The sequence below is a fragment of the Zootermopsis nevadensis genome, unplaced genomic scaffold (assembly GCF_977971745.1).
Source record: "Zootermopsis nevadensis isolate Lab colony 2312 unplaced genomic scaffold, Znev_1.0 Znev_ptg000002l, whole genome shotgun sequence".
NCBI lineage: Eukaryota > Metazoa > Arthropoda > Insecta > Blattodea > Termopsidae > Zootermopsis > Zootermopsis nevadensis.
In genome coordinates, this window is record NW_028259134.1 from 19,282,158 (window position 1) to 19,305,494 (window position 23,337).

The 23,337-nt window shown below is 40.8% G+C and overlaps 1 protein-coding gene and 1 long non-coding RNA gene across 3 annotated transcripts; both read right to left on the minus strand.

Annotated features, from left to right (window-relative positions):
- Positions 1-64: 64 nt before the first annotated feature.
- C3G (C3G guanyl-nucleotide exchange factor) lies at positions 65-17,347 on the minus strand. 2 transcript variants are annotated; one of them, XM_022082693.2, is made up of 18 exons: positions 16,966-17,347; positions 12,658-12,908; positions 11,989-12,128; positions 11,758-11,905; positions 11,386-11,681; positions 10,786-11,171; positions 10,495-10,707; positions 9,066-9,638; positions 7,668-7,854; positions 7,317-7,508; positions 6,583-6,824; positions 6,255-6,269; positions 5,797-5,971; positions 5,250-5,429; positions 4,991-5,170; positions 3,789-4,067; positions 3,440-3,571; positions 65-2,962 (listed from the first exon to the last, which is right to left on the minus strand). In XM_022082693.2, the coding sequence occupies exons 1-18, from the start codon at positions 17,108-17,110 to the stop codon at positions 2,833-2,835; spliced, it is 3,864 nt and encodes a 1,287-aa protein (XP_021938385.1). In that variant the 5' UTR covers positions 17,111-17,347; the 3' UTR covers positions 65-2,832. The 2 variants fall into 2 exon arrangements, with proteins under 2 accessions (XP_021938385.1, XP_021938386.1); XM_022082694.2 differs by lacking the exon at positions 6,255-6,269 and having other exon boundaries at positions 16,966-17,343.
- Positions 17,348-20,790: 3,443 nt separating this feature from the next.
- Positions 20,791-23,328, minus strand: LOC110838975 (uncharacterized). The gene is made up of 2 exons (XR_015536202.1): positions 23,121-23,328; positions 20,791-20,978 (listed from the first exon to the last, which is right to left on the minus strand). It is a non-coding gene; the product is annotated as an uncharacterized LOC110838975 (long non-coding RNA).
- Between the last annotated feature and the right edge of the window lie 9 nt (positions 23,329-23,337).

Sequence of the window (23,337 nt, forward strand, 5' to 3'; positions counted from 1 at the left end):
AAGGTCAGAATTGCTTTGTGCGGTAATGAGTCAGTGAATCCAGGGGAACATTCAAAATCATGAGGCAGTTCATACATTGTATATTCATCTGGCACGCATTACAAAAAATTTCTTCATATAACAAAAGTGTAATTACACAACAATAAGTTACAAAAATATATTATACAGTATTATACAGCAAAAGATGCAAATGAAAATGTACAGTAACAAAGAAAAATTGATGCTTAACCATAAGAAACAGAGTTATTTTGTACAACCATTTATACAGCAAATTAACATTGTCCATAAGAAATATTAAATCAAATAAGACATACTGGACACCCCTCTGCGCAGTTAGGTTCAATACATGTCTCCATCAGAAATACACTGAAGCATCAGGAGACTGAGAATAAAACAGTTCTTGCTTGAACAAATCAGAACTGGGAAGATAGGATTGATTTATGGTATTCCACCTGAACACTATATGGATACATTTCATACATGTGTAATTGCACTATCTTCCCTCCTCCTCATTTGAATCTATAGTAACTGATTATAACATGACTTGTTTAATTTTCCTGTTTACTACTATTTACTTTACCGTCAGCTTCTGGCACCACTGTGTCCAGATTGGCTCTCTAATCCAGACAGTCTTCTGTCTAACAGGTCCTGGGGGATATGCCTGAAGCTGACTACTACCTCTTTAGCTTTCAATGTGTAGAGATAATATGTAGGCTTTGCTTATACTTCCTTGCATGCATTATGGCTGACAGGATTGGTCAAAAGCATGGTCAAGATTTCTATTGACTAAATTACTTGTAACAAAACAAAATCTTGTATTTTAACTACTACAGTAGAGAAACTAATCCTTTGTTTCTTTCTTAAAATTACAATCTCATTTCACATCATGTAGCAGATTCCTGGTGTATTTTATTATAACAGGAGGGAAAAGGGTGAGAAATTGTATAAAGTTGTGATCACTAACATTTACAGAAGACCTCTACAAACTATCATTGCCTCCTTCACTTATTACAAAAATTATTATGGTCATATGTACATATAATAAAGCCAGAAAGTACTCACTGAAATTCTGTACTTAACTGCACCAACATTGAAAGTAGCATCAATGTAACCTTCGAGGAAATAAAAAATGGACGACCAGTGACAACAATTTCGGTGCATGATATTACTAACCCTAGTTCACAAGGTAAAAAATGTGGACATGTAATGAACATGTTGACACTGCAGTTAAAAGTTACCTATTATTAATGCCAAGAATATTGTACACATAAGGAACATGCAATATAACAGATACATAATCAACGGCTGGAATGTACAGGCATCCCACAGCTGCTTTACTGATATGCTTCAAACTCTGAGCCACATGAACCCAACTGTTTAACATGAAGAAGCATCTACAAATGCACACACATACACACACATATGGCACATCTACATGCAGATCAAAATTAAATGAATATAAAATAGATAAATACCAACTTTGCAACATACAATGTGATATAAAATACTGAAATCAAAACAATATGTATAACAAAAATAAAGTTCATCATCAAAATGAAAGTCTATAAATTAGGCCTACAGGATACACTGGCATGTTACTACAGATACCTACATGGACACACGGAGTGTTCGTTGCACTCATTCATTGTGCAGAAGAGTGGACTTATTCAGTACAACAAAATGAAATGTGCTTCCAGAGGATGGTTTCCACTCTGGTGGTGAGATGCTTATGGAATTCAAAACTCCAGCATCTGTCCCAACATAATACTGGATCAAATAAGCCCTTTCCATATCATTTAAGGAGTACTTTTTGGTCTTTCAATAAGTCAAATGCAGGGAGACATAGTATCACATACACTTGGAGCCAAGAAAATACTGACTGTATTCTTATGTTACACTGGAAATCATTATCCATTTAACTCTTTTACTGAGGAGCGTGCAGTAATGCAAGATGGATGTGACCTTATTACAAGTTCAAACTTCACAGACTTGCAGATCTTGCATTTACACAGCAGTCTTTTGCTGGGTGGTTAGGACATCTGTTCTTAATATATGAAAGCTTTTGCCTATATTAAACAAAATTCCATAGGATTTGAAGTTTTCACAGTGGTGAGTCTGAAGATTGCTGTCTTCTGGGTTTTTGAGCCATGTAGTCTGGTAGATGTAAACCTTCCCTTGGTGGACATCTACCAGACTACATGGCGCAACAACCCAGAAGACAGCAATCTTAAAAAAAATTCCATAAGATGTCACAGGTACATCTTTGTTTTTCAGGTTGTACCAACTTGTAGCCATGGCTTCTTTTCCATTATATATGTTGCTGAGGATTATATTAGTAAACTTATTTGCAGATTATGAACTTTAGAGTTCATGTTAACACAGAAAGTAGTCTAAAAAATTAAATTTAAAAAAACATTTCAAATACTTTTACACAACTAAGGTGTTTGTACTACCAAAAATTATGCAGCAAAAGAGCAAATTATTTCTTTGCAAGTACAGCAACCCTGCTAATGAAAACTGCCATCATCCAATCTCGATTATACTTACACGCTTATGTTCTATTGGATATAATTCATAATACATATCAAAAGATGACACAGTCCTTAAACTATTTGATTTTTGATATGTTCTGCTTTTTTTCTTGGGCACAAGATGTTTCTCCTCAAAACATTATTAATTTTTAAAAATGCATAGTATGTAGCCCTAGGCTCAGACTTAAAGTACTGTTTCAGAATGATTGTCCCATGGCATCAGCACCATCTCATTTCCAAGTGTGTAAATTTATGACCCGGTTTTCCTGTCCAACCCCTATCAGTAATATCACTTCCATCACTACTGTGCCTTCTTCCCACCCCTTGGCTTGATGGATTCCGATATCTGCCACATTGCCTCCTCACACAGGAACTCATCAAAGTTGTTGAAGAAGGCAATAATGCGCTCATGCTTCTTGAACGAGTATGTTCTGCAAGAGAAGCAAATGGTTAATTACAATACTAGTAAGTCTTCCTTCAGCAGCTAATAGTCATTCATCTGATTAACAAATCTCCTGTTGTTATGGATCCAAAGGTTCCATAATCACTGCCTAAAAATTCACCATTGAATTATCACCTTTAGTCACCTCAAATCAGTTCACATCTCACATCCTGTTTCTCTATGATCTATTTTAATATTATCTTACCATGAAGCCACTTCATGTTTCTTATGTCTGTCTACATATTCTTTTCAGAACTTAATTCTCAGATATCTTCAATCATTATTCCTTCTGAGAGACATCACAAAACTATAAGAAGAATAAGTTTTATGTGATTTAATAATGAACATTTATACATATTCTGAACTAAATAGCAGCATCCATTTCCCACACCTGCAAGTAAACTATCCCTTCCACCTGACCCCTTGTGCAGATTTGCATCCTGACACAGAGTAATGAGGTACTTGCCCTTTCTTGAACCTCTTCATGTTCTCAACAATGTTAAACTGCTGCCAGCGTTTCGAGAAGTTGATGGAGCCCTCTGGCAGCAGGTCATTGTTTCCAATGTGAACGAATGTAAGGTCTTGCAGCACCAGGCCTCTGAAACACATATGCTCATTGAAATTTTCTTCTTACAAGGATCAGGTGTACTGGTATATTCCAACAAGTTCTTTTGAGACAGTCTCTCAGACACAGTAGGAACCCTTTTGTGGTGGTTCAACACACTGCAGAGCTCTTAACTATGGATGGAACATTAGGTATTTATATCTTGGAAAGTTACAACATGATTCAATAATGGCCAATACAAGACACTCACATGTAAGGTATACAGGGGGGTTGTGTCTCTGCCAGTGCCTGTCTGTAGGCTCGGAAACTGGATGAGCTGTCGATGAGAGCGCAGTATTCCTTGAGCCCCTCTGTGATCTGCTTCTGCCACTCCAGACGCCGTATTGGGGCTGAATCAAGTGCGGAGAGTAATGCCAGATACGAGTTGAAGTTGTTAATTTTACGCAGATGTTTCATGATCTTAATGAACTTCACCACGTAGCGCTCCCGGTCCTTGGCTTCATTCTGCTCCAGAATCCTTGACCTTGCCCTGAAATGTACGACAGACGTCACGAACTACAGCAACAAAATGATTAACTGACTAATCCCAAGACACATCTTTCACAAGCAGATGCTGTTACAGACTAAAGCCCACTGGGAACTATATGTAATACTTGCTTTAACAATCTATAACTCTGCAAGAAAGCATGCCACTAGACCCTGTCCTGTTCATACAAGTTAAAATTCTCAGACCTTAGTGTTCACCTTGAAGTGAGATTTATATTTATATTAAAATAAATTAAATATTGGGAACATTATAGTATCTCATGTTTGGAAATTCATATTACAGAACATCTTATTTTGATTTATAGTATAGTGAATGAAATTAGTGTTTGCAATAACTGATATAATAAATTCTTTTCAGGCTACTGGCCTTGTAAGGTAGTTTAATAGAGAAAACACCGTTTCGAGAACCACCTTCAGTACCTTAAGGACAAGGCTTACATGGCTGGTGCCCTGAGAAGAATTCATTATACTTGGTCACTGTGAAAGCTTCATATCATAAATAACTGATATATTTCTTGTGTATATAATTTGTACTGCTGTTTATATATTTTGTTAAATAAATAAGGATCAGTGACTTATTCTTACTTTAATGAAGTTTAACAGTAATTTTAAGCTTCACTTTGCACCGCTATTTGAAGTTTTCCTCAATTGAATGTACAAAAAAGCTTGTCGTGTGAATATATATTAAATAGGGGTTTTATGTATTTTCCTCAGCACTTGTTCTCAATTTTTGTTTGCCCCTTATACTGAGAGACCTACAGATGTCTTTACCATGAAAGTATCTGATCTCAGATACGTAAAGTTATGGTTTACATGTTTTAATCTTCAGTCTTCTGGAAACGATAGCTGATACAATGAAAGTGGAAGAAAGTATTTGTGGCCTGTACACTTGGTTGGTCTTCTCACCAATAGGACATCTTGTTGAAATGCTCTGTGAAGCGCGTCAGGTTGGGACTACGCTCTTCATTTTGTTCCTGGGCCCAGATCAGAACCTCGGGAATCTCAATTTTCATGAAGAGTTCAGCATCCAACAGTGTCATCTGTTCGGCTATCTGTTCAGACTTGAAGTCCAGCAGTGAGGCTTGCCTGAACAGACAAAGATTTGTCATTTTATGACAGTTCTCGCAAATCACGAGTCACAAGACAAAACTATGTGACTGGTTACCGAGTGTAGATGTTAAGAGATGGTAGCAGCATGTTGGAAGCACTGTACAAGCTCTTGGTGTTGCATTTCTCTATTATCTTGACACGTAGAGCCTTGGCCATCGTGAGGTCTCCACTACAAAGCAGCTGGTACACAAAGTCCATCAGTGCCTGCAGCAGCATGTTGTCCAGGTCTGACATCCTGCACAACAACACATTTGGTAGTTAAAGCATGCTTTTCTACCATGTGCCAATTTCAATACTACTGACTTTGGTGGACTCCCACACATAAAGAGTGTGTTGTGTATCATGGCAAAGAGAGACTGAATATGCCAGAGAAATAAAACAAAAATGATGCAGTGACAGTGCCTCACCAACAGGTCAATTCTTCATAATGTCAGTCTATGCTAAGGATATAATTCACTATTTACAGCTGAATCCTCTTCTGGATTCTTGTAGGAAGAGAACTGTAATTCCAGGCCAACCCCAACTAAATTATAAACAGCTGCTAACTTTTCTGAATGACCCTGTAATACCTCTTAGGGTACCCAAATACATGTCACACGTACGTGAGGTCACTGACTACTCTGACTAGAAGGGAGAAAGCTTCTCGGGCTGCCCGCTGCTTCACCATGTCTGACGAGCAGCTGAACCGTTCATGTCTATGGCACAGCTTCTGAATCAAATCCAGTGGAGAGAGGAATGTGCGGTATGTCGTGAGGAACGCCTCTTGGTACAGAAAATCTGGAAAATCATGATCACTTCCTGTACATCCCAATTACAGAGCAACTAAATGAGGCAGATGTGATGCAATGGTAGCATGTATAGTTCAGATGGAGAAAATAAATGCATGAAGATTATTCTGTGGCCAAACGCTTTGAAAGTGATTACATGGAAGACTGATGGAAAGGATTTTAGGGAAATAGGTTGGGAGGAAACCAAACTGAAATGGCTCAGGATCATGTCAGCTTATGTTACTGGTGTTCTATAGCCCAACATATCAACTGTGCAGATGCTGAAGTCATACCTGTCTCGTTCTCCTCTTTAGTTTCATAAGCATGAAAGAGAAAAAAAATATATATTTCAATATTCAGTGTGTAATAAAGTGACTCCCATAGCATTACATCCATTCACAATTGCAACTCACTGTTCTTGAACATAGCTGTCTTATTGTGCCATGTAGTCAGGTAAATAATGACCAATATTTCAAAGGAGCTTACTGCCTCCATCATCATTCATATGATGGAGGCAGTAAAATCCTCTGAAATGTTGGTCAATATCTACTAGACAACATGGTGCAACATCCCAGAAGAAAACACCTTCATGCTTGTCAGTATGAGAATCTGAAATCTCACCATTCTTGTTTGCTTTGGTGGCATGTATGATGAGCGCATCAGGATGACCACCACGGATGTCAGGACCCTCTTCGTCAGGCTTTTTGATGACTAGATATTTTGTGATGTCCAAATGTTCTAGTGGGTTGCTCTCATCCGTCAGCTCCATTTCGCTTCGTTTTGCTTGAGTGCTGTTGTTCCCCAGGACAGAAGGGGCAATCAATTCTAACCTCTGAACTGCTGGCTTCTTTACCTCCTCCCGACTACAATAATAATAAAAGCTTCAGTTTTCATTACATATTGATAAAGCTCAAATCAAAAATATTTCTGGGTTCAGATCCATGTCTGGTGGAGGTGGGAGCAGGAAACAGGAATGCTTTATCAGAGAGGGTTATCATCATTGTCTGTGAACTTCTGCTGTTGTGCTTTGAGTATTCATCTCACCAACTATTTAGTAGTACAATGTGAGGATAATGTTAAAATAGGGTGTGGAATAGATTAATCTGGCTTGAGATATGGTCCTGTAACAGGTTCTTGTGAACACAGTAATAAAGCTTCCATGTTCTGTGTGCAATTTAGTTTTTGACCAGTTAAGTGACTGTCAAGTTCTCAAGGACAAGTTATGTGGATACCAAATGATGCTACTCTTGTTTATCATGCCCAGAGGTCAGCATTCAAAGGGTCCCAGATGTGATAATTTGTGGCCTGTGACTTGGAAATGCTACTACTGATTTTACAGATGCATTCAGTAGTACCTTGTCTGATCTGTGTCCCCATCTATTAGAAAGTGGTTCAACTTGGGGTTCAAATCCTGCTGTGGCCTTGGTGGAGGTGACGTAGGTGGAGGACTTGCCGACGACTTTACACTGGATGTCCGACTGCGTTTTGGTGGCAGAGCAGGAGGCAGTCCAGATATCTCCTTCAGAGAGGAACTTGACAAATCAACACTGAAATAAATGTGTACAATGAAGTGTGGTTCCTGTACACACAGTTAGAAATACTGCCAAGCCTAGTGCTACAGGCCATGCAAGAGAGACCTATGTGTACAAGTTAAAGCAGAAGTAGTTGTCATCAGCTTCAAGTGAATCAGATCATAGCTCACTGACCTGCTTGGCAGTACCGCAGAACTCTGAGATGAGACCATGGAGAAGGAACATGACTGTGTGGATGTCAGTGACATCTCCTGCTGCTGCCACTCAGCCTGCAGCAGATTGTAGGTATGCACCGAATGGCGCAAGAACTCGTTTGTGTTTGGATGTGCACAGTTACCAAATATCTCCATGTATGCCATGACTGCAACAACAAGGCATTCAGTGTGAACTTGACTCCAGTTCACATTTCTGCAAGAAGTAATATTACCACCTCAATCTTTGAGTGGATGCTTTTCAGGATATTTCTCAACCAAAATTCTGTATAGTTTCTTGTTTCCCCCCATATGAGCTACGCTTCAATCCCATAATAACTATTTTGATTTCACTCCCTTACAACACAAAATGAGGCGTATAAATCACAAATATCGTTATTCAGTAAGGTCCTCCAATAATGTACTTTCTTCATCTGTCTTACATCCATGTATTTTTCTTTACAAATTGTTTTCAAAAACAGATTTCCCTCACAACAAGAGAACATGGTTCACAATCATACAAAGCAAATGGTGGAACTGTTTTAGATATTTTAATCCGGATACAGCACAGAAAAAGAATCACCCAACTATGTCACATGCTGCATCACATCAAACAGAATGGAATTTGAAGCACACTGGAATAAAGGAAGTGAACCGTGCTTGTCCTATGTTCCTTACATTGGGAAAAGGACAGTGCAAATCAGCAGCTAGACTGGAGCAGTCTTAACACAACCACCAGTACAGAGATTAGCACTCCTGGTTTATATTTGGGAGGTCCCAGGTTTAAATCTCAGACCAGACACCAGCTGTTATGACTGCTGTTCTTCAGTGGTCTTCCACAGTCCCTCCAGGAAAATGCTGTGACAGTGCCTTAAAATAGGCCACAACAGCTTCCTTCCACATTCTATCATAATGCATCATTCATAATAATCCTCTCATACCCCAGTCAATGCTGTATAACCTATGCAGCTGATGAAAAGCAAATTCAAAAAACAGTGCTCTTTTCCTTCGCAGTGAAGATACTGGGCAATGTGGATGGGACCAAATTAACACAAAATGCACTATTCACATTAACACTGGGAACAAAAAAACATAACATAAAAGGGTTTGTCCTAGTGAAAGAAGGGAGCGCAGTCACTTACCAGAGTAAGCCACTGATTGGAACACTGAGAAACAAAGACAAGTCAGTTAGTTGATAGTGAGCTGTCATAATGGGCATCACCCCATGCAATGATGCATATTCACACAACAGCTTTCATAATGTTACAGCCAGATGAGAAACGTTACAACTATGTGAGCATGGCGATGGCATCAGTTGCATGGGCTCTGCCTCTCTACACTTCACACTTTACACACACAAATAAATTCAACTGGCACTCACTGTGTTTCTTCTTTGGTGGTAGCGGTGGTGGTTTTCCATCTGGGCTTCGGCAACTGTTGTGTTGAATGGTCTGTGACTGGTGCATGCTGCAACTCAGGACGTGCTGTTCTTGATGGCTACTAGAATGAAGCTCATCTGATGGAACATTGTCATATGTGGACAAATGCCTGTCTTTTTTCTGCTTTGACTGTGTCTTTTGTGGCAAGGCAGGTGGGACGTTCGGCACACTGTCGCCATCTGGAGAAATGCCCCTGACCACATCTCTGTCAGCACTGTGTTCTGTGTGGTGGGGGGAGGGGGTTTCAGATGAGATGGTCTTCTGCATATGCATCATAGTGACACTGGACTCTGCAGTGGTGTGCTGCACCTGCCGAAACTTGCTGCTAGTTGATTCGGTGCTCTTGTATGATACCGCACTCTGCTGTGAGGAACGGGAACTAATCTGCTGTGATGAACGGGAACTAATCTGCTGTGATGACGTGTAGCTGTGACTTGAACTGCGTAGAGAATGCATTGATGCAAATCCTGATTCAGCATGTGAAAAAGAAAGCTTGCCGAGTGATGTGTCAAACCCTGAAATTACATAAACAATATTTCACTATCAGACTTCCACTTTTTGAGAAAAAATGTTAGTAATATTTTCATTTTGTCACTGCGGCTATTATAAGACTTATATATAAAATTAATTATTATTCACTGTTTTTGTTCATCAGGAGCTGACTTGTTTTATTCATTTTCTGCATCAATATAAGAACTGATATGTGTATGTAAACAGACCGTTTGTTGCAATACCATCATCAGTACCTACTGTCACTCCTCACTTCCACTACTACTACTACTACATGCTTCATTCACACACATTTTAACCACAAACATGTCAGTGAATCATTTCAAAATACTAACACATTGCTTCCTCAACAATTTAACTACAGCTTGGCCTTCCAGCTATCAACATACAAATATCTATCTTCCTCCAGCAAAGGCATCTTCTTTGCACAATTCAATTTTATATTTTCAGATATTCCATTAAATTCTAGATTGTATGTAATGCTGTATCAGAAATATCACATTTCTTTAAATACTCTATTACTGTATAAGCAGGAGAATGTTTTATAGACTGCATAAGAAACTGAAAGAAACAGGATTGGAAATGAAAGGCATTCTTGATGGTTTGGCTACTTTCTTGTTTTATATCACGGCCAATGAACTTCTGACTACCAACACATTGCTTTTATCAATGATTGAATGACTGAAGGTACTGGAAAGGTAGCCCCTGATTACAGTACACACCCAGAATTTCAAGTAAAGATTTCAGAAAGAGATGCATAATAAATATGTACAATGAATGACATACTTCTTTATCAGTTTAACTTAAATTTATACAATTAGCACAGAAATTATAAGCACTGAATTCCTGTGGATTTATTACCTAGGACTGTGCCAGGGGCAATAGGGGGCAGATCTGTGCTGAACAGAGGTGACTTTCTGCTTGAGTCCAGCTGTTGCAAGTCCGGGTGCTGACCAAGGGGAATAGACACAGATGCTGGATTTTTGTCCACACCAGACATTTGTTCAGTGGATGTTGTGCTTGAGGAACTGTCCCAGCAGCAACATGAACTGCCATTCATATTCATGGCTGAACCTGCACAAGAAACAATACTTATCAGGATGTATCAGTCAAATTATGAGAATGGCTGAAATTATTTCATGTTACACTCACTTTGTGTCAGGATGTCAGCTTCCTCTGTTGGGTCCATCAGCACCTGTATCTCCTCTTCCTCACGGGAGTGGTTCAGCACCGAGTCTAAACTGCCAGCAGAAGCACTCAATAGTGATGAGGTGTCCTCTGGGGATTTACTGCGCAGGCTGATGCGATCAAAGCTGGCTGTGAGCCCGGACACTCGACCTCCCCCACTAGTATTGCTGCTACTGTTGAGTGTGTCTGTCATGCTGGCAGCACTGTCCTCTTGTGCTGACGTGTCCAACTCGCCTGGAAGTTGCTGCAACTCTGATTGGTGATTATGTAGTGGGCGGTTACGCCGCTTGGGTGGCAGTGGGGGTGGCTCACCACAGGGTATATCACAACTGTCAGATATGTGGTGAGTTCTGGAAAGTTAAATGGAAGAAGCATATTGCTATAAATACTACTGTGACTTTTTAATGAAAACAGAGAATATAATAGCAAAATGATCTGTTTACAAGTCAGCATTCAACATGCAACATGGTATAGATTCCTTTTCTTACCTCAACTACAGTACATAAGTTCTACTTACGAATGGCTGATAAATAAACCACAGTCTGAGTAACAGCATTTTCATACCTTCCTGGAAGTGGAGGTTTGGGAGGTGGACTGACTTCATTCAGTATGGATTCAGAGCTCTGTGAATGTGGCAATGAACCATGCCCATGCCTGTCCAACAAAGATGAAGAGGTCTGCTCCAGGATTTGTCGTTCGCGTGGGGTTAGGGGAATGTCGGGGAGAGAACTGCGGTGAGGAAGATCTGCTGCATAAGCGGAGGTGCGATCCGTTATCATCGCATGGTGATTGTTGTTGATCAGTGCCTTGCAGCTGCTCTCACGGTTTGCAATCTGATCTTGAGCTAGTGAAACAAGATTCTGAAAGAGAATAGTTAGTTAAAGACATGTCTAACCAAAGCTCCAAGAATACTCAAACCACTGTAACCACTTTTACCTGCACAGCATCCTCCAACAGCTGGATTACCTCACTGACATTCTCCTTGTCCAGAGCCTTCTCCCCCTGCAGCAGCACATCATCACACAGCTTAATAAGCTTTGCAAGGCTCTGGTACACCTTGTTCGTTGCAGACACCAGTGTGGAACTGAAAGATTAAGTGCTGAGTTGAAGCACAGGTGATACTCTCACACCCACAATGTGCACAGCAAGCTTCAACATCACACTCACCTCTGTTCATTGAGGACATACGATTTGAGCACACCATGAATTGTTGTCACAGTCTCCAGAACTATTGTGCCATTGCCCGGTAACATTTCCAACTTTTTCTTCGTTACCACATCATGGAAATGCTTCAGGGCAAACTGCACCTGTCCCAGTAAGAGATGCATATTACTTTATGAATGCAGAACAAACTGTGAACCTTGTTGAAGTCAAGCAAGTCTTCACTTCACTCCCATGAAAGAGGTTCACAATTATTTACCCTTCAAAAAGCCTTTTGTTATTCTTTATAGCCACAGTATTCCTGATGTTTCAAACACATCGTCATTTCCACCATCTGATACGCATCTCTCCAAATTAAAGATAAGAGCCCCGTTTTAAAACAATAATTCTGAAATGACACACCAAAGAAATGTAATGGACCAGCCAAGTGCTTAACACTTCTGCTTCATATTTGGCAGGTCCTTGGCCTGGAGACCAGCTATCATGACTGAGATTCTCTGTGGTCTTCCACAGTCTCTCCAGCAAATGCCAGGACAGTGCCTCAAATTAGGCTACTACTGCTTCCTTCCACATCCATTATTCATTAATAATCTTATTATTGAACACTATATAGTTTTAGCTACAGACAATATACAGATACATACTAAGGCAAGAATAAGACTGACGGTTAGTTACCTGTTTCACGTGCAGATCCAGATCTCGTAGGGGGTTCTTCTCCGTGGATCCATCGACTGTATCAATACTTGCAACCTTGTGGCCAGTGCGGGTCTTGGGGGAGTGGGGTGATCCAGAGCGCTGTGCGCCTCCACCACCAGGAGAACGCATTTGTGACAAGATCTCCAGGAAGTCCTCCTTGAAAGAGCGGGCCCGCCGTGCCAGTTTTCCCCCACGTGGCTTTGTGTTCGGTGTGGTGCTACTTTCTGATTCTGCAACACCAGTACTTTTATCACATAAACTGCTGGTTTCCAGAACATCATGTTTGGAAAATCTTATTATGGTGGACAATGCCTAAAGTAATTATAATGTTTAGAATTTAGAGGTTTAACACAAACTACAATATAAGTCAGAATAGTAAGTCAGTTAACATCCCCACAGCATTCATCTCAGTATCATTCATCACTTCCATTTCATCTACCAAATGGTGGCTTTTCAAGGTGTTTTCCCAACATAAGTCATATGATCAGTTCTTGTTCCCCACCTGACATTTCAGTATTGTGTTATTTATTTTCATGCTCAGGAAAGTTAGTGGACTCAAAAACATTACTAATACAGTTGATACTGTAGAAATGTTGTAATAGAAATATGTTATGTGCTGCAACAGTGATTATAATTATCTTTATTCAAATGTCTCGCTGATCAAGTTAACTGTGTGACGTAGCTCGAAACACAGTTATAAATGGATTTTCCTGTTGGTCTCTCTAGGAGAGTTTCAAGACAGTATGTCAACAGTCTCTTGATAGTGGAAATCTGTAATGAGGAAATTATATACAGATGTTACTATCACAAGTAATCGAGTACCTTCAAGAATATGAAGGAGCAAATCAGTGCTTTATTTCTCATATCAAGTAATTAAACCGAGTTCCATAAAAGACCAGGAATTCTGGACTAGATGAGCGACTACCAGCTGTTCAGCCACGATGTTTATTCATGAAGTGAGTTTAAACTCTATTAAAATCAAATGTGTTAAAATCTACCTCCATTACTCATTTTCCCTTATGGCCATTAATCAATCATCAGCCCAATTCGTGACAGGACGTCCGCGATGCATCTATTGTAAGTAGCGTTAGTGCGTTCGTGGTGGCCCCTCTCATGAACAAATTAAGGATTTCACATTGCGGCATTCCTGGTCGCAGAATTACCGTCGTAATCGCTTTCTGTTTTAAATTACGTTTTTCTATGCCGAAGTTCCAAGATGCACAGGCACAGGATGTGTGAAAGATCATTGTTTCGAGTTAAATATAATCACGTTGATGCAATTAATGCCAACACTGTAATGAAACTTGCATCATTCACGAAAATAATTGGTGACCGTATCTTGTGAATCACTACTTTAAAGTTTATGGCAGTGGTTGGCTTACTGTCCAGTGTACCATGAATTCTGTACATAAGTGCAACTACTCAACAGATATGGTTTAAATTTGGCATTAGAAGTTCACACTAAAACTAATGGGGCGAATTTTACTTTTTTACATATCGATCAAATGTAACAACGGGCATTTTACGTGAAGATCAAATCGAAGGCAATGTTTAACAAAAATATAAATCTCGTTAAGATTTACAACTTTTATTTTTAATCTACTCTAATATGTTGTATACCTATGAAAACGCGGGGTGGGGGGTTGAGACTACGTTGTGTGATTAGCTTTGATATAAGCCGTATGGTACTCTACGCAGGACAGCAGGAGCACGCCTGGAAAATACATGTACCCCACACCGGAATACAGACTACTTTTTGAAAGTATTGCTCGATACAGACTCGACAAAAAGTAACTTCGTTTGTTTCACTCGACTCATGCAGAGATCTCAGAATTAAGCACGCTTATGTTCTCCTAATTCTTTGCACGTTTTTGGAATCTGTTCTATTTCTTGCAACTGTAATTTGTTTATAATGAACTACAATTAATTTGTCACAAAATGAGGGAGGAAGATACAAGTAAATATAAAGAGATTGAACAACGAATATTGTGCCAGTCTGTTACCCGACAATACGAGTATTCATATCCAGTGCCGAAACGTCGCATTATCCGTGGTTAATTTTCTCACTCTGCTTTTAGATTTCTAAAATAAGCAACGTCTCTCTGTGTAGTGAATCTCAACCCACCTGAGGCCACACTTCATCGCTGCCAGCCGTTCAGTCTGAGAGCTCGGCCAAATACTGGGACAGGCCACAGACACTCAGACCAGGAAGTCCACACAACGAACCGAAAAGTTTATCTTCAAACCCAGCACTAACGATGCTTCTACTGATACCGGGAGACCACGGATACTTTACTTGGGAGGAGGAGAGTGCCTTCCTGGGCCCCCGCCCCACGCTGTCGTCATATGTAGCGTCCCACGTCACTTCGCGCGGTGACGTAATTACAGTTCAGGACAGCCATACAGGGAGTGCACGCGGAAAATGGGAGAAGTGGGAGGTCCTGGGAAAAAACCTGGTAAGGACCTGCTCCTTTAGACGCAAATTTTGGGAGGAAATGGGGAAAACGTCGGCCGTGCACAGGCGGATTGCAGACAGCAAGTCGAACCGGGAACGGAAACAACAGAATTTCAAGCAGATGGCCCAAGTGTTCGCAGGAAGAGAACTTCGGATGTGTTTGTTCTTCGGTTCATTTGCCTGCCATCACAACGGAATCCAGGCCGGGATTTTCTAGCCAAGCCATGGTGTGCACTGCGTTCAGTGTCCCACAACCAGTGATCAATGGATCGGCGTTTGCCCGCAGATGAAATTTCAGTGTTACAAGAAAAGCGAAACGATTGCTTTCGTATAATGACAGCTGTGAATCGACAGGTCACTTCATAGACGGCCAGACACTTTAGATTCAACCATTAACGACTGTTAGATTTCCAGTAAAAGAAATGTTTCTCTTCGCCGCCATCCAATGAGGTCTTCCACGGGATAAAATTGACCCGTCGTGAAGCTGGTCACTCACTTGCAGTACTCAGACCACGCTCCTTGGCAGACTTACTATTCGTGGGTAGGGGTAATTGTGGCTTTATAAGAATCCTCGGATATCAGATCTCTCAGTGACCAAGGCTTGACTAAAAAATGGTTAAATCATAACAGATGTAAGACTTGGCGAAGATCGCAACTGCAGTCGTAACCGGGTCGGATGATCAAGTTTGCCCCACTGTGTCGCCATTTATATAAAATGCCTGGGGAAAACCTGACAGACTCATTATCATCGTCTGTCCGTTCGCATGAGACAACACGGTTCTGGTTGGACAGATTTCGATCAAATTTGATCCACATGCTTTGATCAATATCAAAACTGAATATTCCGCTCAAATCCCAGAACGTTTACTTGTGATCAGTGTTGCCAATACTTGCTACCTCGCTCATTATAGAACAAGAAGAGAGGACGACGTGACGTAATACTACGAAGCGCGCGTGTTATTTCGGACAGGAGCCAAAAAATGGCGTCTGGTTGGCACTCACACTACTCAGTCTCTAATAAAAATCAAACCCTTACTTTTGACACTGCTGAACAATGTTTGGCTTTCCAGAATGTTTTTTCTCTAAGTGGCATCAACGGTGAGCCGGAAAGCTCGGTCAGTGTTGTATCAGACCACGAACAAGACGAAATAGGTTCGATCCCCGGCGGGGGAAATTCTTTTTTTTAGCCTCTGCATCCAGATCGGTTCTGCGCCCACCCACCCCCTTGCCCGATGGGCATCGTGGCGTCTTCCCCGGGGGTAAAGCGCGGCGGGGCGTGACGCTGATCACTCGCTCCCATCTAGTGTCTAGGCAAAGAATGAGTAGGCCCTGTACTTCCTCTTCCCGCAAGCTTCTCCGTCGCGTTAGCGGGACAATTTTTCACCCCTTGGAATCAGCCATCTCATGTCTGACTTCTCTGTTAAACTAACACCTGTGTGGAGACTTTTAAGGGACATCGAGTTAGTCTCACGTGCGCTTACCCGGTGTACTAGACTGACCTCGGAAGTAACATGTACGCTCCTGTCGTTGTAGTCCCTGGGGCAAAGCCTAAACACCACGCCATGAAAGCGATAGCACTCAAATTTCGGACGACAATAACAGAAAGCCGAAATACACTGATCTTTAAGAAAGTATCGCACTGCATAATACACGATGTCTTCCTATGGATGTCCTGCGGCTTATGTTGGAGTCTGATTTATTTACCTGAAAATCGGTGACAGAATATGAATTCTGAGATAAGCGAATAGATAGATACGTGTCCCAGTGCTTAGATCGGGAAGCCATTTTGCCGTTCTCCAGTGCTGCAAGATGGCAGCACATGTCGGTCCTACCTTCGCCGGATTCCCGGTCATCGCAGAGGGTCGCCACGGCGAGCAGCGTCGGGGTGACGGGTCTTGTAGAGTGACCTTGCGTAACCTTGTATCGGCGCCAGCCTCGTTCTGGTAGTTCCAGAAAGCCGTCATCGTATTGGGGCATGGCTTCGAGCCCCTTGTGAACAGTAGAGCGCTTCCCTCAACACTGGTCGCAGTGAACAGAACCACGCTATTTTGGGCCCAACAGCCGTGACGTGCCTTTGTTGCGACACTTGGCCCATCAGGGCTGCCAAGTCTCTAGTCGCAAATATCTCTCATTAAATATTTAGATTAGACGTTGTAAATTCTTCATGTCAGTCGAATAATATACGTATCACCCCACATGGCACATAATTATATTGTGTCGAGCATTATTTCGGATTTTCTTTTATTTTAATTACACATGTACTCAGAATAGCTAGAGTAGTTTTGCAGAATACCGTTGATTTGTGTTTCAGCCTTTATGTAAACTGCTCTACGTAAACCCAAATATCGGGGCCCTAGGGACACCTAAAATCACAAGGTCGGTTTTTCACGACAGTAGCAATGCGAGAAAATATTCGAGACTAACGTTAAGAATTAAGTGGCACAAATGTTTGAGGTCCCAGGTGCGATAAGCCGCTTTAGAGAAATGTGATAAAATATAGCGGTCTCCTTGGCAATACTGGGTCAAGGAAACATAACAAAACATGGTGACGAATTCAAATTCATTTCAATTGGTTTGCCGATGGCAGCAGCAACGCTATGGTTCTACTGAAATTATAAATATGGCAACGAACAAGAATAATAACACGCAGAATTAACCCTGTTTCGATGGGATGGTGCCCCCAAAATGAAATTCTTCCAGTCCGGGGGGGGGGGGGGTCCTTCAAATCGCGCCAAGTTGTTAGATAAATAAACCATGTCCTGCTGCGCACTGTATGACCACAGTACCTGGGCCAATTCCTTGAAGTATTGTTTTGGTAAAATTGCCAAATTGTTGAGTTGGGGCATCAGATGGAGTTTCGCCCGTGAGAAACGAGGAACATGTGCACCCAAAGCGTGTGACGAATACAAGTAGTTTAAACATTCTTCTCGATATGTGTTCTTGATGTCATTATTGCTTGTGTTGTTAGCAACGGACTGCAGCGGGTCGCAACATTGCAGCCGTCTCCATTCGGCGGCATTCCACCTTTCGAACACTCGTCCACTGACGGTATAAAAAAACTACAAACTCGCCGAGGTACAGTCCGCACTGCAAGTCTCTGAACAGCGCTGGCTTAGACCTACAGATTATGCTGTATCAACTTCACAGGTTATATACCAGGGGAGGAGCTTTCATCGAAAAAAACAACACAAGAGTATTCTGTCTTGCTCTCGTGATTCGTTACTACCCCACACACTGGAACACAACTGATCGCTCGAGGCGAGCAAATAGCTCGCTAACAACGCCTGGCTGGTTGGATCTGCCTTTCATCTGATCGATACTGCTGTCTTCAAGAGTATGGGGTACCATAAAACGATGAAAGTAAATTAAAAAGCTTTTTTTTCAAAGTGCTAGTCCGGCTGCCACGGTTGACATGAACACTGCTGTGGTCCAAGTGAACGGAGCGCCGCCCTGACACTCGTAAGCACGGTTGCGTCGAGCGTGAGCAAACGTAGCTGACGATCACGTCCTTCCCGCATTCGAAAGTGTAAGTTATCATTAATTAGCAACGTGAACGACCTCGTTTCATGAGGCATGCTCGTTTCTTTCAACCTAGAACTGCGTGCCGGACCACCCCAGTACATTATTTGCAAGGCCACACACAGCAGATAGCATAATGATTGCAACTGTGGTATTTAGAAGTTGTGTCGACGAAATCGGTCGTGGATTATTTTAAAGTACCGTCCCAGTATTTGCCTGCAGGAACTACGTTACGATTGAGGTTCTCCGGGCTCATCGTCAAACCTTGACACCAGACGATGTCAGTCTCACTGCACGGTCTCAAAGACCCAGGACACTCAGCAGAGACCCGGAGGGATGGCAAGTGCTGAGGCGATTGTTCGTATTCTCCTGCATGATCACAAACTTCTTGTCTAAGATATGATTTAATATTTTTCTAGTCTATACCTGAGACTTTCATAAGGTTCTCGAACCCAATTTTTGTAAAGATATCCGCGGGTAATAAGGCCCGGCATTAAATGAAGACCGCTGTCCATTTTAGTAATTGCTTATCCATTTTAAAACATGAATGCAGTTCCTCCCAATCAACTTTCCAGAAGGAAGGCCATATGGACGTATTATTTTTCATTAAAACACACTTTCTATACGCATATTTCTTTTGCAAATTTCCTTAGGTGGGTATTATTGCCCATGAATAACTTTAGTGTTGTTTCCCCAAGCCTGCTTCATACCTTGCCCACCTAAACTTCTCCATACAAGGACCAAGTAAAGAGCATAAATTATGAAGCCCTCACGAAGTAACGTTCTCCGTCGTCTTCTATTAAATGCAGATATTATTCTTAGCAATTTGTTCTGAAGCTCATTAAGCCTCTGTTCTTCTCTTTGTGCTCAGAGTCATAGTTTCACATCCATGATGGTTAAATGTTATGGGAGCAACTGTATCACTCTTCTAGGTTTAAGTTTTTAATCCATGTAACGTGTGCGTGCTTAAGCGTGCTCTGCCGGACAGAAAGTTAAACACGCTAAATACCGGTGAAAAAACACGTAAGCCTTCTACAAACATAAAATATTAATAATTTATTCAGATGTTGTTAATCTTGAATTCACAGTTGCTATATAAATAAGTGGATTAATTTCGTGTTTGTTAGCACAGAACAGAATTTCTGATCCAAAATCAGCGTAACATGTACGACTAATAGGGTACAGGTGACTCTCGTTATACGCGGGAGTTGCGTTCCTGGGGATCGCCACATGTAATGAAAATTCGTAAATAGGGAAACGTTCTACTGTGACCGCGGGTAAGATATTAACGTTTCTCACAATACCCAAATAAAGACGCGGATGTGCGAAAGCGCGTATAACGAGAATCACTGCATACGGGAGGTTCTTGTCCCATGATGCAGGGAATCAGATCAAGCCTACAAAGATACAGAAAAGAGGGTTACATCCAAATCTGGCCAAAAATATGTAGCCTCATCGCAAAATTCTCCTTATTAAAAGGATCAAACAAAAACTGAATAATGTCACTACGGGCAATGTTTTCAATTCAGTGACATGACGAAACAAGTAGTTAAGTAACTACAATACTGGACAGACATCTACAGTAGTCTATTCTCCTGGAAAGTAATGTTTAGTGATTTAGCCCTCTTTTCCATAACACCACAGAAATGGCTGTAAAAACAGAAAGCTCAGTAGTTGGTGGCCAATCACATGAAAACTTTTCAATTACAAACCTAATACAGCGAAATATGAAGCAGTTGGCACATGGTGCAACCAGCTTGGTGCATTATATATTTGTGTGATCGTAATTAAGCCAGATGGCAGATTGAACTCTCAGAAGCCTGACGTTCTTATTAATTGCATGAGATGGTAGAATGTTTTACTTTAAAAATGGTGTTATCATTAGATAGCTTTTAGAAGTATCTGAGATTGAGGTTCTGATGGCTGTGAAGATGTCAACTATCTTCGGAGTGGTAATGTCCTGTTGTCTTGTAGGTGGTTCCCAATGTTTCGGTACTTTTAGTAACAATCAGCTGATATTTTTCATTGTTATAAGTTGAAAGGGATAGGAAAGGAATATGGAAGAACGTTTGGAAGGAGACAAAGGCACAAAAGGAAAGAAATAAAACATAAAGAGGGTAAGAGATGAATACACAAAAAAAAAATCATGCCGCGCTTCATTTCAACAGGCTTTACACTAATATACATATAAAATCCTTCCATAATGCTTTCTCAGCTTCTCCTTATGATCTTGTTGCTCGGTCACGATAAGAGTTTATAGTACTGTATCATTTCTTGACACCCATTTAACTCACACTTCTCACATCTGGACTTTTCTTACACTGCACTGAAATGATACAATTATAATGTAATATGACAGACTTAAAAATACATATTCCTGCTGACTCTTGTTCTATTAGTTACCACTGCTGTATCACATAAACATCACTTCATGCATTCAGCGCATGGAATCAAACTCAGGACAAGTACAGAAGACTTCCAAAAGGAAACGTAATACATGTAAGACTTTATAATGTCACCTTTAGAAAAAGTGTACCTGTACCGACTTATTGAAAGAATTAATTTGGGTGTTTCGCAGCCTATTGCACAGACTCCTGGGTACTTGGGTAAATGATACAATGCAAATATGTGCCTTAAACAGGAAGTATAAACAGTATAAAGTGTATTCTGTTGACTGTCAAAGGTTTAAACACTTCATTTTGTGCTTTCATATTGTATTCATCTTATTATTCTACACCAACAACTTTCCTCTCATGGAATACTTAAATGAGCATGCTGTAGGAGGACCAAAGCTGATCTGTAACACACGATGCTGCAGTCTGACCAATAGTGGGACTGTAAGAGAGGAGGCCATAGATGGAATAGTCGTTGACTGCAAGAAAGGATGTGTAGATCATAAAATCAAATACAGTCAATCCTTCCAAGCATAAATAGCAGCAATATTGGTGTTTAAGTAAATATGAATGGTATATAATACTGTATATGAGTTCTGTCATTTTAATTTTCATAATTCATCATACTGTATGGAAGCAAGCACGTTAATCAAACTTTCAGTCCCTGTCTTTCTGATTGTCTGATTCTTTCTGTGAAATATTTGTCAGTATAATTAATATTAATATGGACCAGAACCAATCCACAGATTATGAGTATTAAAGTATTAAATAATGAACCTGAAGTTCCCAAAAAAATACCAAAAACTAATGCTGAACATATGAGGGAATATAGAAACTGTAAGCCGCAAACTAACGCACTGTGTATGAGGGAATATATAATATATATATTTATTACCTAAATATAATTTAAATACAAAGACATATTTACGTCAGATTCTCCGGAACCGTGGTTCCACTGTCAATTTTTCTTCCTGTTTCCTATAGAAACAGAAGACTGAAATACACTTTAGTATCTTGTATGAGTGTGAAACTTGAACTCTAGAGAAAAGCAGATTGTGTTTCAGGTGCTGAGAATAACATTTGGACCTAAGAGGGAAAACATAACAGAAGTGTAATAAAGGGCTTCATAAGTCACATTTTCCATAAAATCAAGAATAATTAGATGTGCCACATATTTAGAACACATGGAACAGATGAGAAATGCATACAAAATGTTTGCTGAAAGATATGAAGGAAAGAGAAACTTTGGATACCCAGGCTTAGATGGAAGGGTAAACAAACAGGATATGAAGGTTGGGATTGGATTTGTATAGTGAATTCTTGTGAACATGGTAAAGAAAATTTCAGATTCTGTAAAAGGTGGAGATGCATTATGCTTCACGTAGTTTGTTCTTCTTCATCCTTTACCGATTAAACTTTATGGCCTGTTCTGATTCAGAAATACTTTTGACATTATAAATCCAATCAGCATTTGGTATGTCTCCTTGGACAGTAGATCATTCTGATGCAAGGTCTCTATCTCCACAGGGCAGAACAATATATAAAAAATGGGGACAAACATCCATGCCTCAAGCAGGATTCAAACTCACTATTCCAGTACATGAACGGCTAAGACCAGCATCTTAGACCGCACGGCCATTGTAATCGGAATGGAGTTAGGTGACATACGATATTAGTATTATGAGCCGGGGTAGTCAGCCAGTATAGTGACTGGCTATGGGCTGGACGACAGGAGTTCGAACCCCGACGGGGGCAGAGAAATGTTTCTCTAACTTCTGCGTCCAGACCGGCTCTGAGGCCCACCCAGCCTCCTATCCAATAGGTACCAGGGTCCTTTCCCGGGGGTAAAGCGCGGCCGAGGCGTGATGCTGACCACTCACCCCCATCTAATGCCGAGGTCAAGAATGAGTACGAGCTATAAATCTCTCCCCCCAAGCGCCTACATAACGTATAGTGGGACAGCTTTACTTTACGATATTAGAAATATTTATGTGTTAAATGTTTCTCTGATTTAGTGGCTGCTAAGGGCCTTAATGAATGCTCGGTAAGGTGGGGTTGGAAATCATATTACCTACCTGGAGCATTTCTATCAGTTTTTGGTGTTGCTGACATAACTGGACTCCCTTTTGTACCACCAGGCTGCTTATGTTTTCTCTAAACATAACCACACCATCACATTCTACTGTCTTTATTTATTAAACACACTCACGGTTGTCAACCATCTTTTCTGTATACCTACTGTCGCGCCATCATTCGGTAAATTATTGAATGAAACATCAAACGTCTAGTAGC

Excerpts from the sequence above, each read along its gene's own strand:
- C3G (XM_022082693.2), bottom strand. The coding sequence starts at position 17,110 with ATGCCCCAATACGATGACGGCTTTCTGGAACTACCAGAACGAGGCTGG. Across the intron at positions 12,129-12,657 it reads TGGATCTGCACGTGAAACAG|GTGCAGTTTGCCCTGAAGCA; the intron begins GTAACTAACCGT and ends TTACTGGGACAG. Across the intron at positions 11,682-11,757 it reads TGTTGGAGGATGCTGTGCAG|AATCTTGTTTCACTAGCTCA; the intron begins GTAAAAGTGGTT and ends ATTCTCTTTCAG.